General features: G+C 55.9%; 2 protein-coding genes across 2 annotated transcripts; both read left to right on the forward strand.

The window, feature by feature from the left end:
- The first annotated feature begins 4 nt into the window (after positions 1 to 4).
- On the forward strand, positions 5 to 6,388 carry DCTN5 (dynactin subunit 5). The gene is made up of 7 exons (XM_069869940.1): positions 5 to 132; positions 219 to 287; positions 951 to 1,069; positions 1,514 to 1,625; positions 1,970 to 2,072; positions 2,899 to 2,990; positions 6,085 to 6,388. The coding sequence occupies exons 1-7, from the start codon at positions 85 to 87 to the stop codon at positions 6,103 to 6,105; spliced, it is 564 nt and encodes a 187-aa protein (XP_069726041.1). The 5' UTR covers positions 5 to 84; the 3' UTR covers positions 6,106 to 6,388.
- Positions 6,389 to 8,786: 2,398 nt separating this feature from the next.
- PLK1 (polo like kinase 1) lies at positions 8,787 to 13,946 on the forward strand. Its single transcript, XM_069869753.1, has 10 exons — positions 8,787 to 9,262; positions 9,636 to 9,804; positions 9,914 to 10,058; positions 10,491 to 10,584; positions 11,169 to 11,388; positions 11,703 to 11,861; positions 11,971 to 12,048; positions 12,472 to 12,626; positions 12,906 to 13,088; positions 13,482 to 13,946. The coding sequence occupies exons 1-10, from the start codon at positions 8,906 to 8,908 to the stop codon at positions 13,686 to 13,688; spliced, it is 1,767 nt and encodes a 588-aa protein (XP_069725854.1). The 5' UTR covers positions 8,787 to 8,905; the 3' UTR covers positions 13,689 to 13,946.
- The last annotated feature ends 1,122 nt before the right edge of the window (positions 13,947 to 15,068 follow it).

Here is a 15,068-nt window from a genome sequence, read left to right on the forward strand (position 1 = left end):
CCGCCGTCCAGGAGCGCCTGTTGGAGGCCGGAAGTGCCGTGTAGAAACCGGAAGCGGCCGTGCGGGAGTGGCGCCGCCGCCGCCATGGAGCTGAGCGAGATGCTGTACAACAAGTCCGAGTACATCGAGACGGTGCGGGGCCGGGGGGCGGGGCAGGCGGGGGGCCGAGGAGAAGAGGGTGTGGAGGGGCCGCGGTGACCCGCCTGTTCTCCCCGCAGGCGTCCGGCAATAAGGTGAGCCGGCAGTCGGTGCTGTGCGGCAGCCAGAACATCGTTCTCAACGGGAAGGTAGGCGATGAGGGCGTCTCGGTACCTCCCCCCGTGCCCCAGTACCCCCTTCTCCAATGCCCTGATCTGCCCCAGTACCTCCTCACCCTCCCCTCCCTCGATCTGCCCCAGTACCTCCCCACCCTCCCCTCCCTTGATCCGCCCTAGTACACACCCTCCTCCCTGCTTCCAGCCTTGGTTCTCCTCCTGCTCTAGTACCTCCCTCCTCCTCCACCTGATACACCCCTCTCCCACCCCAGTTCCCCTACCTCAACACTTCCCCCTTCCCCAATACCCTCCCTTCCCATTATTCCATGCAGTCCAGTACCTCGACCTGCCGCAGCTGGTGTGGGGGGCACCAAGCCAGGGTCCCTGTCACTGCCAGCACCACTCTTCTGCACACTGGCAGCAGCCCATCGGTGCTTCCATCCACAGAACTATATGTTTCTGTTTGCGCTTATACCTTATATTGTGCATTGGCTCGCCTTGTGCAGCTCACTGACAGGATGGAAGCACAATTGGTAGCTCCTGGATCCTGTGTCATTTGCCTTGTTCTCATGTTTGACTAAAAGAATCGTCTGTGAGGTGACAGAATCTCGCTGGAGCAGCATGGCCTCTGTATGCGTCTGTATGGTAACTGGTGACACAAGCCAGAGCTGGAGCTCGTTTCTCTTACTTCTCCAGACAATAGTCATGAATGACTGCATCATTCGTGGTGACCTGGCAAACGTGCGGGTCGGGCGGCACTGCGTGGTGAAGAGCCGCAGCGTCATCAGACCACCCTTCAAGAAGTTCAGCAAAGGGTAAGAGGTTCCTTTCCCTTTGGGAATGGGAACATCAAATCTGTGTCTATAGAAAACGTTCTAGCCAGACTGGGTCTGTACTCAGAGGCTGCCGTCCCTCAAGAGCCATTTGCAGGGATAATGTCCCACTACACCTGCAATATCCCCAAGCTTTCAGCTTTGCCTCGAGGCTTAGCGTTCCCTTTTACCACAGCATGGAAAGGCTGGGATATGTTACAAGAGCTGAGCAAAGAATATGTTTCATTCATTCTTTGTTTATTCACCACGTTTTATTGTGGCTGACCTGGGCCATCCTTTAGAGGGAGGTGAGGAAAGAGCAGGTGCTGTGGGATCTGCCTTGGTGTGGGATCTGCCCCGGAGACAGGAGGCTTGCAGAGTGTGATCTGGATCTGGTGGGGCCGCGGGTCAGTCTCTACACCCAAAGAAATAACGCTCCTGTTGCAGGGTGGCTTTCTTCCCTCTCCACATCGGTGACCACGTCTTCATAGAGGAGGATTGTGTCGTCAACGCTGCCCAGATCGGCTCCTATGTCCACATAGGCAAAAACTGTGTCATCGTGAGTGCTGCTTCCCCGTTTTTTCTGTAAAAAGCAGTCGAGACTGCTGTCTGCTGAGTTAACGAAGGTCAAGCCCCGTCACAGCATGACTCATGTCCTAGGCTCCTATTTGCCCATGGATGTGTCGATCTGCAACCAGCTGTGCAGGCATTGTCTGAGAGCAAAGAGCCTTTTGCCCTCAAGAAAGGGAAAAGGGAATTCTGTTGGAAAGAGCGCTATTCCTGTGATCCGTTATACAGAATGGGTCTTGAGCTTAAATTCATTGACGTGTAGGTAACTTATGAGGAATAAGCAAAAGCTTACTCTGTTTGTGAAGTATAAATGTTACCCAATTTCTCCTTTAGGGTCGCAGGTGCGTTCTGAAAGACTGCTGCAAAATCCTAGACAACACCGTGCTGCCTCCTGAAACGGTGGTGCCGCCTTTCACAGTCTTCTCCGGCTGCCCAGGTACTCTCTCCTAACATTACCTGCATAGAAATGTGGATAATGTGGAAAGTCATGTTTTAAAATGAGAACGAGATGACAGAGTCACCTGTCAGCATTCAGTGCCCAGAAATAAAGGTACAGGGCACTTGATGAACTGAAAAGTCACAATTCTAACATGTGAACCGTGCTCCTTCAGCATATGTTAAGTAGGGAGGATCTGTTCACTGGGACAGTGTTCCAAGGGTGCTGGCTGTGCCCATCCTGCACTGTGAGCAGTGGTTTCTTGGGCCTCGAGAACGCCTCAGGCCCTGGCAGAGGGAGCCCTGTGCTTCCACGGTTCCTGCGTTTGAGGCGTTTCAGTGGTTCAGACTGCAGGGATTCCATTTGCCCATCATTGCTCTGTGAATGGGAAGGGGTGTGTTAAACGGGTGTACAAGTGTTTACATCCTGCTCGCTGAGCTGGCTGTGCTGGAGAGCTAACTGGATAAGTTGCGCACTCCAGTACATCTCCTGATGGTGTTTGACTGGGGACAGTGGGAGCTGTTATGGGAGCCGGCGCAGCTGCTGGAGAGCTCACTGGACAAGCTGCACACTCCAATACTTCTCCTGATGGTGTTTGACTGGGGACAGTGGGAGCTGTTACGGGAGCCGGCACAGCAATTTGCCTGACATCCATCCCAGGGTACAATGGAAGCGACGCTGCTGTGTTACTCGCCATGAGAGAATAGCACTTGGCTATTCTCTTCATATTTACTTACAATTCAGTCAGTCCCTGCTTCAAATGTTGGATGTAAGCTTATTTCTGCCTTCTACCAGAACACTGATGGCCGTGCTCTTGTTCTTCCAGGACTCTTCTCCGGGGAGCTCCCAGAATGCACCCAGGAACTCATGATTGATGTTACAAAGAGCTACTACCAGAAGTTCTTGCCGCTCACACAGGTCTAGTAGCCTCTTTACCATGTTTCAGAGCAGTAAGGGCAGCAGGAGTATTCCGGGGGGGCAGGGAGAGGAACTTCCAGGGCAGGGCCCTCTACTGCTCCTGTGAGCTGCTGAGAGCATTCCTCAGTGCTCGTGGTCTGGCCAAGCAGTCCCCTGTGAACGCTGCTGTGTCATGTTTAAACTTTGTGTGCTCATCTGAGTGTAATCCATTCCGTGTTGTCTGAATTGTGCCATTATATGTTGTGGAGCTGGGAGAGCTGACAGGATTCCCTTCAGGGCGTGTCTCCTGGTTGTGGCTGGGGAGCAAGGCAGAGGTGACAGTGCGTGCTTTGCAGCCTGTGCCCATCTTTCACGTCAATTCTGTTCCTCGCCCAGAGCAGGTGGTTACGTTCACCAGAAGCAATCTCCATCCCAGAATAGACGGGCCATGTGGCCAAGTTGCTCACAGGGCTCTTTAGACCCAGTGCTCTCCTTCAGAAAAGTATTTGCTGCTCTGTAGGCCTGCCTGTTAGGTAGGCAGCCTCTTCCTTTTCTCCCTGTGGACAGATTCCCTGCTGTAGGGACAGGATCTGGGATTGGCTTTAGGACTTCTGTCTGACATCAAGTTCTGACCTCCTGTGCCTCGCCTGACAGGAGGCTTCGTAGCTTTTAGCTCTTGAAGTGCGTGTCAGCCCTGTGCTCTCCCCCATCACGTGGGGTTAGGATTCTCATGGCCGATGTGTGTTCCTCTTCTGAACATCTCAGGCCTTAAAGAGCCGAAGGGTGCTGCACAGAGGGTTGCCCTGTCACTCATGGGATTCAGCATGGCAGAAAGTGCATAAGGAAAGGCAGGTGGGAGAATGCTGCAGTCATCCCTACTCGCTACCCAGTATGGAAAGCTCTTTGGTGCTTTTCTGCACTATAAAACTTAAGGAGGAGGTTCAGACTTCTTGGAAAAGTGAGCATTTCATTTTGGACACACAGTGGAGCAGGAATAATTGCTAATGGGAGCGGCTGAGCGATGGTGGGTGATGGCTGACCCTTGCGTGTCCCTGACTCAGTACCAGACCGCTGCTGACAGGGGATCTGCCTGCTCTGGCTGCGTTACATTAAAGCTTAGCACTAGCCCTCTGTAGCTCTTTAACCCAGGGCTCCTGCATGCTGTAGTGTAGAAGCTGGTGCCAGGATGCACATTAGTTACATAGTAGGTGGATGGCTGTGAGACCAGCAGCCCCAGAGCCCTCAACTGTTCTGTATGATGCCAACTGCTGATACACCTTAAATAGCAACAGGCTGTGCGACTACTGAAGTGTGTAGTAACTGCTGTTAATCCCATGTAAGCCACTGACTGGTTTGTTTGTATTTTTACTGTACAAAAATTAAAGCCTCTTCAGTTGTTGAATTGACTCAAGGCCATGACTTTTCAAACCAAACTTGAGACTAGGGTGAGGTTCCCGCTGTGCCTGTGTGTAGCGATTAAGGCACGGACCTCGTCGATGGGGGCGACAATCGAGATCAACTTTATTTAGAGAATGCAAACCTTGTATAGTGCCTCTGTATCCAGTAACAGCTACCCCAGTGAATTTCCACCCATGAGAATCCCGCAGTGCAGCAACAGAGTGCAACCCCCTATTTTCCACAGATGTGCCCCTTATCTTCATGTTTTCCGCCTAGTGCATTCCTTTCCTATTAACCCACGGGTCTTAATGAAGATTTCAAAGTCTCAACAAGCTAGCAAGCATGAGGGCTTTGGCCATTTGCCCCAGCATACACGCAATACTGGAACCTTTATGCCCACACCTGTGAGCTGCAGTCTTCTCTTTCATGACTCTTTAGGCCATCACTGACTCTTACAGTGTCAGTGTATTAGAAAAGCTAAGAGCGCGGAACAGTTTCTTCTTTCTGCCTCTGAGCTGGTGACTCGCACCACAAATGATCCCAACCTTGTCTTGTCATAGCTCTGACACAAAATGTCTTTAATTCTGTTCTGTGTGCTGCACTGGGAATCACAAAGACACCAGTATGATTGAAATTCTCTCTTCAGTGCCAAAACATTAGCACACGTGTTTGGTGCTCCAGTAGTGTTGCTCCAAGCACTTGGAGATGGTCCACTCTTTGGATCTAGCCATCCCGGAGGGCCTGAACCCTTTTGCAACCATTTGAAAAAGCAGGAGCTGGAGCCAGCTTCTCATGGCAGGGAGCGCAACTGGGACAGGGAGATGAGGTTCTATGTGCAGCTGCAGCGGCCGGGCTGGTTCTGCTGAGCTCCGATGCAGTGGGTCAGCTCGGTCTGGTTGCAGCAGAGGGGATGTGTGGTGCTGGGAGCCCGGATTCAGTGGGGCCATTGAACCACTGGGTCCTTACTGGCCAGAAACGCCTGTGCAGTGGCAGCAGTGCTCCTGCCTCCTCTGCAGTGGGAGTGGAGATGGGCACAGAAGGAAGCTGTGTCCTTTCTGCCATCTTGTGTCTGTATGGAAGGCCCAGGATCATAACTTCTACCTACGTGAAGAAGTATTGAGTGTTCCTTGTGCCCATACTACAGGCAGCTTCCTAATGGTCTTCATCTCCCAAGAGTTCAGTTCCTGCTGCCCGGAGCCTGGCTGACCCTGCAGGTGTGAGAGGCTGGAGGAGGCCTCCCCTTCACGAGACCCAGCAGGTTTGGGGGTTCTCGCAAAGTTTCCTGCCAATGAGGTGTTCAGGGGTTGGTTCCACCCTCCCGAGCACTGCTTTGCCCTCTTCCCTTGCTGTCAGCAGTCCCAGGAAACGTGAGAAGCCAAGGCTCAGGAGGGGCTGTGTGCTGTGTTGCTGTGCTGTCACTCCAAAGTTTCAACACCACGCAGTGTGTTTCACTGGGATCGCTTGATTAACGGCCACGGTTGGGCAGCGCTGCCGGTGTGGGAGAGGGGGGAAGAGGCAGCTGCCGAACTAGGGGACACGAGTGTGAGAGCAGGATGGCAGCTGGGGAAGTGTCGCCTTTCCACCATGGTGTGAGCAGTGCAGCCGCAGCACACGGCCGGGGTGCGTCTGCTCAAGTACCTGTGCGGCTCAGGCTGCTCCTTGTGGCAGGAGCCAACCCTTCTGCCCTAATTCAAACCTCTTTATTGTCTCCATTAAGGTGGCCTCTGCCAGGGCCTAGCACCAAGCTGCCTCTGAAGAGCCTAAACACTCAGCACTGTTCACATTCCTTAGATTTGGCTACTTTATCCTTCTGTTCTCCGAAGTGTAACCTCACCGCCTCTGCCAGCCCTGGAAGGATGGAGTGTCCGTAGGTCACAGCATGCTGCTGCAGCCCTGGGAATTCCCAGTTTCCAAGCACACGGCTGCCGAGGGAGGGCTGGTGGGCAGAGGATCTGTAGATGCATGGGGAAGCATGTCCACCAGGGAGGGAACTCCTTCTCTCAGGAATCTTGTGCAAACAGTGATCACGTCAAACACCAGCCTGTCTTTCCCTTCATTGATCCTTTGTGCTTCCCTGCAGATTGCCCTGACACGGAGCAGCCCGTGTTGCCTTACTGCTGGGCCGCTGGAGCCCTCGGAGCAGGCAGCCGGGGTGGCAGAACCCTGCTCTCTCGCTCTGAGCCTGCTGGGTTGGATGCTGAGGGTTCTGAAACTGCAGCTGCTCGTTGTCCAGAACATCCAGGAGCCGTGGCTGGGTGGGTGGGTACCGAGGTGGCCAAGGAGAAGGATTCCACCAGAGGAACCGTGTGTTCTTTGTCGTTAGGGCCGAGCGGGGCAGCTTGCGCCAGTGGGATGGGAGGCCGTACCGGGCTGGGTGTCCGTCCTCGTCCCGGTTTCGGACCGGGCACCTGGGCTGGGGGGGTTGCGTGGTTTTTTCCCTTTAGGTTTAGCCTGGCAGCGGGGCAGCCGATCCCGGTACACCGTGTGGGAGCAGCTCAGGGGCCGGTGCACCGGGTGCGTGTGGCATGTGAGGGGGCTGGAGAGCAGGTCTTACGAGGAGCGGCTGAGAGAGCTGGGGGTGTTTACCCTGGAGAAGAGGAGGCTGAGGGGAGACCTCATTGCTCTCCACAACTACCTGAAAGGAGGTTGTGGAGACGAGGGAGCTGGGCTCTTCTCCCAAGTGACAGGGGACAGGACGAGAGGGAATGGCCTCAAGCTCCACTAGGAGAGGTTTACGCTGAACATTAGGAAAAAAATTTTCACAGAAGGGGTCATTGGGCACTGGAACAGGCTGCCCAGGGAGGGGGTTGAGTCACCTTCCCTGGAGGGGTTTAAGGGACGGGTGGATGAGGTGCTGAGGGACATGGTTTAGTGATTGATGGTAATGGTTGGACTCGATGATCCGGTGGGTCTCTTCCACTGGTGATTCCATGATTCTGTGCGGGGCGGAGGAGTTTTACGGGACACGAATCGGGGAAAGGAGCGGATCCTTGCGCGATAAACCAGCTGGATAGAGGGGCTGGGTGGGAAACACCCCGGAACCGGCCTGTTCAAAGAAACCGCGGGGATTGCCGGTCACGAAGCGCTCGGGGCGGCGATGCCGGAACGGCGGGACCGGGTGAGGGACCGGTGGGGGACGTGCGGGGCCGGGCGCGGGGCTGCCCAGGCCACGGCCCCCGTGGGCGGGACCACGCGGTTACTGAGCCTCTGTGGGCGTGGCCGCACGGCCCGTAGCGGAGCGCTGGGATGGCCCCGCCCCCCGCCGCTGTGGCCACGCCCCTTCCGTCTCGCCCGCCCACGTGGCTGCGGCAGCTCGCCCCGCGGTGCCATTCCCGCTGTGTGCCCCGCCCCCTGGCGGGCGTGGCCTCGCTCTCCCCGCTGTCCCTGCTCCGTTACCGTAGAATCGTAGAATCATAGAGCCGCCAGGTTGGAAGAGACCCACCGGATCATCGAGTCCAACCGTTCCTATCAAACACTAAACCATGTCCCTCAGCACCTTGTCCACCCGTCCCTTAAAACCCCTCCAGGGAAGGAGACTCAAACCCCTCCCTGGGCAGCCTGTTCCAGTGACCAATGACCCTTTCCGTGAAAAAATTTTTCCTAATATTCACCCTGAATCTCCCCTGGTGGAGCTTAAGGCCATTCCCTCTCGTCCTGTCCCCTGTCACTTGGGAGAAGAGCCCAGCTCCCTCCTCTCCACAACCTCCTTTCAGGCAGTTGTAGAGAGCAATGAGGTCTCCCCTCAGCCTCCTCTTCTCCAGGCTAAACACCCCCAGCTCTCTCAGCCGTTCCTCATAAGGCCTGTTCTCCAGCCCCCTCACCAGCTTCGTTGCTCTTCTCTGGACTCGCTCCAGAGCCTCAACATCCTTCTTGTGGTGAGGGGCCCAGAACTGAACACAGGATTCAAGGAGCGGTCTCACCAGTGCCGAGTACAGAGGGAGAAGAACCTCCCTGGACCTGCTGGTCACGCCGTTTCTGATCCAAGCCAAGATGCCATTGGCCTTCTTGCCCCCCTGGGCCACTGCTGGCTCATGTTCAGTCGCTGTCAACCAACACCCCCAGGTCCCTCTCCTCCAGGCAGCTTTCTAGACAGACTTCTCCTAGTCTGTAGCACTGCACAGGGTTGTTGTGCCCCAAGTGCAGGACCCGGCATTTGGCCTTGTTAAACCTCCTGCCATTGGTCTCAGCCCAGCGGTCCAGCCTGTTCAGATCCCTTTGGAGCCTCCCTGCCCTCCAGCAGATCCACGCTTCCACCCAGCTTAGTATCGCCTGCAAACTTGCTAAGGGAGCACTCGATGCCTTCACCCAGGTCACTGATAAAGACATTGAACAGGGCTGGACCCAGCGCCGGGTACAGAGAGAATATAGAGAGTTATAGCCCCGCCCCCTGTGGGCGTGGCCCCGCGCGGGGTGGGGGGAGCCGCTCCCATGATGCCCCGCGGCTCGGCGTGGATTTTAAACGGCGGCAGCCAATCGGCAGCGCCCGTAACGCCCCGGGCCGCGTTCGAATCGCGCGGCGGCCCCGCTCCGCACCCGCCATGAGCGCGGCCTGCCGGGCGGCCCGGCCCGCGGGCCCCGCGGCCCCCAAGGAGACGCTCAAGGAGGTGCCCAAGGTGCTGGTGGATCCGCGCAGCCGGCGCAGCTTCGTGCGGGGCCGGTTCCTGGGCAAGGGCGGCTTCGCGCGGTGCTACGAGCTGGCCGAGGGCGGCGGCCGCGAGGTGTTCGCGGGGAAGGTGGTGCCCAAGTCGCTGCTGGTGAAGCCGCACCAGAAGGAGAAGATGTCCATGGAGATCGCCATCCACCGCAGCCTCGCCCACCAGCACGTCGTCGGCTTCCACGGCTTCTTCGAGGACGCGGACTTCGTCTATGTCGTCTTGGAGCTCTGTCGCCGCAGGGTCAGTGGGAGTCGGGGTTACCCGCGGAGGAACGGGGGGTGAAACCCTCGGGGGGGGTTGGTGTCACTCAGGGGGGGAGGACACCGGGGGGGGGGGGGGAGTTGGTGTCACCCAGAGGGGGAGGACACCGGGGGGGGGGAGGGGGGGGTGTCGCTCAGGGGGGGAGGACACCGGGGGGGGGGGTGTTGGTGTCAGTTAGTGAGGGGGAGCAGCAGCCCCACCTGAGGAACGGGGGGGGGGATGGGAACCGGGGGTAGCACTCAGGATCATCTTGAGGGCCCTGGGGACCCGGGGGAGGGGGTCGCCTAGGAGTGGGGGATGCAGTGGTGGGGGTAGGTCGGTGCCCCCGTGTCTGACTGCCCTGTCCCTGTAGTCGCTGCTGGAGCTGCACAAGCGGCGGAAGGCGCTGAGCGAGCCTGAGGTGCGGTACTATCTGCGCCAGACCATCCTGGGCTGCCAGTACCTGCATGAGCACCGCGTCATCCACCGGGACCTCAAGCTGGGCAACCTCTTCCTCAGCGATGACATGGAGGTGAAGATCGGTATGTGCAGGAGATGGGGTGCCCCGCCAACCCCCTGCAGCTGGGACCCGCCCTGGGGAGCAGCCATCTAGGGCGTCTCAGTCAGATCCTGTCTCCCCATGTCTTCTAGGTGACTTTGGCCTGGCCACCAAAGTGGAGTATGATGGTGAGCGCAAGAAAACCCTGTGTGGGACCCCCAACTACATCGCCCCGGAGGTGCTGGGCAAGAAGGGTCACAGCTTTGAGGTGGACATCTGGTCCATTGGCTGCATCATGTGAGTCAGAAAGCTTGTTGCATGGCAACAGCTCGCCGTGGGCTGTGGTCCCATCCCGTTGGCCACCTTGGGCTTCGGTGTGAGCCAAAGCTTTGGGTGTGGGCCTCCAGAGCACCTGCCCTGGCTGAGCCCCACTGGCCTCCCTGTGCTCTGCAGACACTCGTGCCTGTGAGCCAATCCATTCCGCAGTGTGCATGTCCTGAGGCATTCCTCAAAATCCCACCCTATCTAACTTGAATGTTTTCCAGAGAGCACTAGATCCCAGCATCCCTTTTCAGGGGGTGGGAACCAGGCAGCTGTCTGTGCTGCTGTGCATCCAGCGCCAGGGGTGTCCCCCGGATGAGGAAAGTCACAGGGTGTACTTAGAATGGGTCACTTCTGCAAACAAGTTCCTTTTGCAAAGCTGACCCTGTCCTGTCTGTATGTGTGCAGGTACACTCTGCTGGTGGGGAAACCGCCTTTTGAAACATCTTGCCTAAAAGAAACCTACCTCCGAATCAAGAAGAATGAGTATACGATTCCCAAGGTATGGCGCTTCCCATGGGTGAACTTAGAATCATAGAATCACCAGGTTAGAAAAGACCCACCAGATCATCGAGTCCAACCATTCCCATCAATCACTAAACCATGTCCCTCAGCGCCTCATCCACCCGTGCCTTAAACATCTCCAGGGAAGATGACTCGACCATCTCCCTGGGCAGCCTGTTCCAGTGCCCAATGACCCTTTCCATGAAAAAGTATTTCCTAATGCTCACCTCATAGCCTTCTGCTGCACTATCCTGTTTTCGGCACTTACTGGGCTCTCACATAATGGTGAAGCTGCTCTTGCATCCCCTTCCCAGCCCTCTGTGGTTTCAATCAGTGGTGGAGTGAGCCTGCAGGGCCAGCTTCCTCCCGGGGAGCCAGCAGCTCCCCTGTAACCCAGCAAATATACCTGAGCTGGGCAGTTGGCATGCGGGGTTAAACGGATGTGCTCAAGTCCATGAGGTGCCTGCCTGGTGCCATGCAGGAGCTCTGTCCCCAGCACTATATCCCTTGCATTTACACCCAATGTATTTGCCACTGGTGTGTGTTGTCCCCTGACCTGTGTCTGTCTCCGTCTCCTCGTAGCACATCAACCCCGTAGCTGCTAATCTCATCCGGAAGATGCTGAGGTCTGACCCCGCCACGCGCCCCACTATCCATGAGCTGCTGAACGACGAGTTCTTCACATTTGGCTACATCCCCAGCCGCCTGCCCACCAGCTGCCTCACCATGGCGCCTCGGTTTTCAATCGCTCCCAGCAGCCTGGAGCAAAGCGGGCGGAAGCCACTGACCGCACTCAACAAAGGTAAGCGTGAGTGTCTGGTGATGGATTGGACTGCAGTGCTGGATGAGAGCCTGCCTGGCCTCCAGTGACATCCAGGCCCACCAGTGGGGAATGTGGAGCTGCCTCAGCTCTTCTCCCAGCTTCTGTAAAAGCTTGGAGCACTTTGTGAGCGAGAGAGAGGTCTCCTCACTCTTCGCCCAGAACCAAAGCAGGGAAGCGCCGGTGCTGGCTTTGTGTCTGTGGGGTATCATGTTTCCTACAGCCAGGGCAGGATGTAAACTTGGTGCCTTTAGAAACTCAGTCACATCTCTGCTCTCTTCTCTCTCCTGGCTCAGGACCAGACAGCCCCGCAGTAGAGAACTTGCCTGAAAAGGAAGATGTAGCCGGGCTGCGGGAGCTGGGGGACGCTGTCGAGTGTCACTTAGCCGACATGCTCCAGCAGCTGACTGCAGTCAACTCAGCCAAGCCCTCTGAGAAGGTGCCTGTGAGACAAGGTGAGTCTGGAAGTCTGAGAAGCCTCACCTTCCTTCTGGCACCACTTGCTTGCTAGAGTGCACAGGGTGCTGTGGAGGGTTTCCTAACAAACTCTGTTCTTCTTTGCAGAAGAAGCTGAAGACCCAGCATGCATTCCCATCTTCTGGGTTAGTAAATGGGTGGACTACTCGGATAAATATGGTCTAGGTAAGTAATATGGGGCCAATCCTTCAGCCTGTTCTAGCTTCCAAAGAGGCTGAGGAAGCTTTGTTTTGGGCATTGCATAGCTCTGGTTCTTCAATCACACCATTCTGGTGTGTGTGTCCAAGACCACCACCAGGAATGTTACCAAGTACCCAGTGAATCCAGAGCACTGGTCATGAGCATCAGCCCTGGCTACTTTGAGGTAGAAAATGGCTGCCTGCTGCCTGAGATGGCTGGCCTCGCTCCACAGCAGCTAAAGCTGCTTCTGCTGCAGGGAATGCAGCAAGGGAGGAAGGGTTGTCCAGAGAAGTGCCACATAGACATGGCGTGGTGGTTGCCAGCTCCCTTCAACCCTTCTACCTTTGAGTTGCACGCAACCGGTGGTGCCCTCAATCTCTAGTCCTAACAGGCTTCCTTGTGCACTAGGTTACCAACTGTGTGACAACAGTGTTGGAGTGCTCTTCAACGACTCCACACGTCTTATTATGTACAACGACGGGGACAACTTGCAGTACATCGAGCAGAATGGCACAGAGTCCTACTTCACTGTGAGATCCTACCCTTCTGCCTTGAACAAGAAGGTCAGTCCTGGGATGGGAGCCCTTGCTGGGGGTTGCTCATGAGCAGCTTCGGAATTAAGTGCTCACCAGACTTGCATGTGCCAAAGTGTTCAGTAAAGTCAGTCTTGAGCATCGCAGGCCCAGTGAACTGAGAATGTGAACTTGCACAAGTTTGTGCAGTGACACGTCAAGCTCTAAAGATGTGGAGAGACTCTGGGACTGTGATAGCAGCCCCTGCCCTCCCCACATAGCAGGAGTCACATCCTGTCACCTCCTGCTCACAGCCTTTCCCATCCACAGATAACACTATTGAAATACTTCCGGAACTACATGAGTGAGCACTTGCTGAAGGCGGGCGCTAACATCACGCCGCGGGAAGGAGATGAGCTGGCCCGTTTACCCTACCTCTGCACGTGGTTCCGGACCCGCAGCGCCATCATCTTGCACCTCAGCAATGGCACCGTGCAGATCAACTTCTTCCAGGTGAGGTGGATGCTCTGTTTTTTCCAGAGCTGCAGCTCCAGCTGCTGGAAGAACCCTGCTCTCCCCACAGCACTGGGTGTGAGGCAGCAGGAGGGCATAACCAGGGCTGAAACCTTGCCTGGTGAACCAGCACTGGGAGGCTCTTTGCTGCCCTTGCTGGTCCATCAGCCCCCCAGCTCCTTACTGCGAGGGGGCTGTGTCCTTTAGCAGAGGAGGTGCCGCACAGGCTTAGGCTTCTTCCCCTTTGCGATCCATGAAGCACCGTGGTGCTCTGTCAGGGTGCTTCCGGGTGCAGCTGCGATGCCCCAGCTGCCTTAGACATTGCTCGTCCTGAGAAAGTGCAGTCCCTGATGTGCAGAGTGCCCAGGGTGACGATGTGTTCTCTCCACACAGGACCACACCAAAGTCATCCTGTGCCCCCTCATGTCTGCTGTCACGTACATAGATGAGAAACGGGACTTCCGCACGTACAAGCTGAGTCTCATCGAGGAACATGGGTGCTGTAAGGAACTGGCCAGCCGGCTCCGCTATGCTCGCACCATGGTGGAGAAGCTCCTTGGTTCAAAGTCTGCCTCAGCTCAGGCAAAATCCTCTGCTTAGACCTCATTCTTGATAGACTCAACATCTGTGCCAAACTGTCCCAGCTGTGGATGGGGAGGTCTGGCAGCATCCCTGCTGGCATGGTGACCTCCTATTGCAGAGCTGGGCTCCCACTCCTGGGCATGGCCTGGCTGCCACAAGGAAGCCCCTGGGTGCTGTGGCAACAGTCTGCTTCACTCCAAGTGGCACCCAAAGGTTTTTTGCTCCCCATGCTGAATAGAAAAACCTATTTTTTTAACTGCATACCTACTTTTTTTTTTTTTCCTGACTTCCCAATGCCACACCACCTGACTCACACCACCACCCTTTGGTTTGAGGCTCCTGGGCCTTCTCTTGAGAGAACAAAGCTCCAGGGGGAGAGAAGGATATGAGCATGTAAGTTATTTGTGCGTGACTGTGCTGATGCTCTGGGTGTTTGTTTCCTCATCTAGAAATTCAGGCAAGACACTTAACATGCCCAGGGTGAGACTGAGCAATCAGCCTTTTAATACTGAAATTAATCTACATGAAACAAACTTTTGTATATTGCATAATTTGATTAAAGACTGTTCATTGCCATCTCTAGCCTGGTGTGGTTCTTTTTCTCTGGCTGCAAGGGAGGGAGCAGCTCCCTCCCCCAGCTTGCCTGGCAAACAGGACCTTGTGCTTGTGCTCCCCACTGTGCTGCAGGAGAGGAGAGTGCGGGGGCAGTGGGAGCTGTGCTCTAGCCTGTAAGCTGACTTCTCACCTTCCCTCTCCTAGGGGTTGGGTCTTTATTACATCAAAAAGGCTCAAAATTGTCACCTTGTCATGAGAAAAAGTGATCACCTGCATCACCTTGCTCCTAGCCCCTGCCTCTGGGGCCTCCCAGGCCCATTCATTCACAACCAGGATAAGCTTTTTGGGTTTTATGTTTTTAATAACATTTTGTATAAAATGTCCTAGTCCTGTGTTCTGAAAAGAAAGTGGTGCAAACCCCTCCTACCCTCCAGGCAGAGGAATGGGGCAGGACTGGGGTGTTCTGGAGAGGAAGCTGAGGGGCTCCAGCAGCCCCTCCCCTTGCAGCTTGGCTCCTATGAAACTTGCACCCCCAGGGGTGCTGTAAACCAGAACAGGGCTGTGGTCAGAGGGGAGGGAGCCCTGGGGAGAAGGGGATCTCTGCCTTCATGTCATGAGACCACAGCTTTGGTACAGAACAGGCAGGTTCTTGGGAACAAAAAGGGAAAAAGACCTTCCACTCAGCCCAGCTGAGATTAAAAACTTCATTGCTGGTGTGGTGCTGGTGGCCCCGTGCCTGGCAGGGCTGATGTAAAGGGCAGGTCCAAGCCCTGCAGTGACTGCTCAAAGCTCGTGTGCTTGGCTGGGCTGCAGGTCACCTCCTGGGGCAAGGCTGGTGTCACA

Source organism: Phaenicophaeus curvirostris, chromosome 16 (genome assembly GCF_032191515.1).
Source record: "Phaenicophaeus curvirostris isolate KB17595 chromosome 16, BPBGC_Pcur_1.0, whole genome shotgun sequence".
Lineage (NCBI taxonomy): Eukaryota > Metazoa > Chordata > Aves > Cuculiformes > Cuculidae > Phaenicophaeus > Phaenicophaeus curvirostris.

What these genes read in the sequence shown, in the direction of transcription:
- DCTN5 (XM_069869940.1), top strand. Translation starts at nt 85, where the DNA reads ATGGAGCTGAGCGAGATGCTGTACAACAAGTCCGAGTACATCGAGACG. An exon ending in AGTCTTCTCCGGCTGCCCAG is followed by an intron (nt 2,073 to 2,898) that starts GTACTCTCTCCT and finishes TTGTTCTTCCAG; the next exon opens with GACTCTTCTCCGGGGAGCTC. An exon ending in AGTTCTTGCCGCTCACACAG is followed by an intron (nt 2,991 to 6,084) that starts GTCTAGTAGCCT and finishes GTCTCCATTAAG; the next exon opens with GTGGCCTCTGCCAGGGCCTA.
- PLK1 (XM_069869753.1), top strand. Translation starts at nt 8,906, where the DNA reads ATGAGCGCGGCCTGCCGGGCGGCCCGGCCCGCGGGCCCCGCGGCCCCC. An exon ending in GAAGGTGCCTGTGAGACAAG is followed by an intron (nt 11,862 to 11,970) that starts GTGAGTCTGGAA and finishes TCTTCTTTGCAG; the next exon opens with AAGAAGCTGAAGACCCAGCA. An exon ending in TGCAGATCAACTTCTTCCAG is followed by an intron (nt 13,089 to 13,481) that starts GTGAGGTGGATG and finishes CTCTCCACACAG; the next exon opens with GACCACACCAAAGTCATCCT.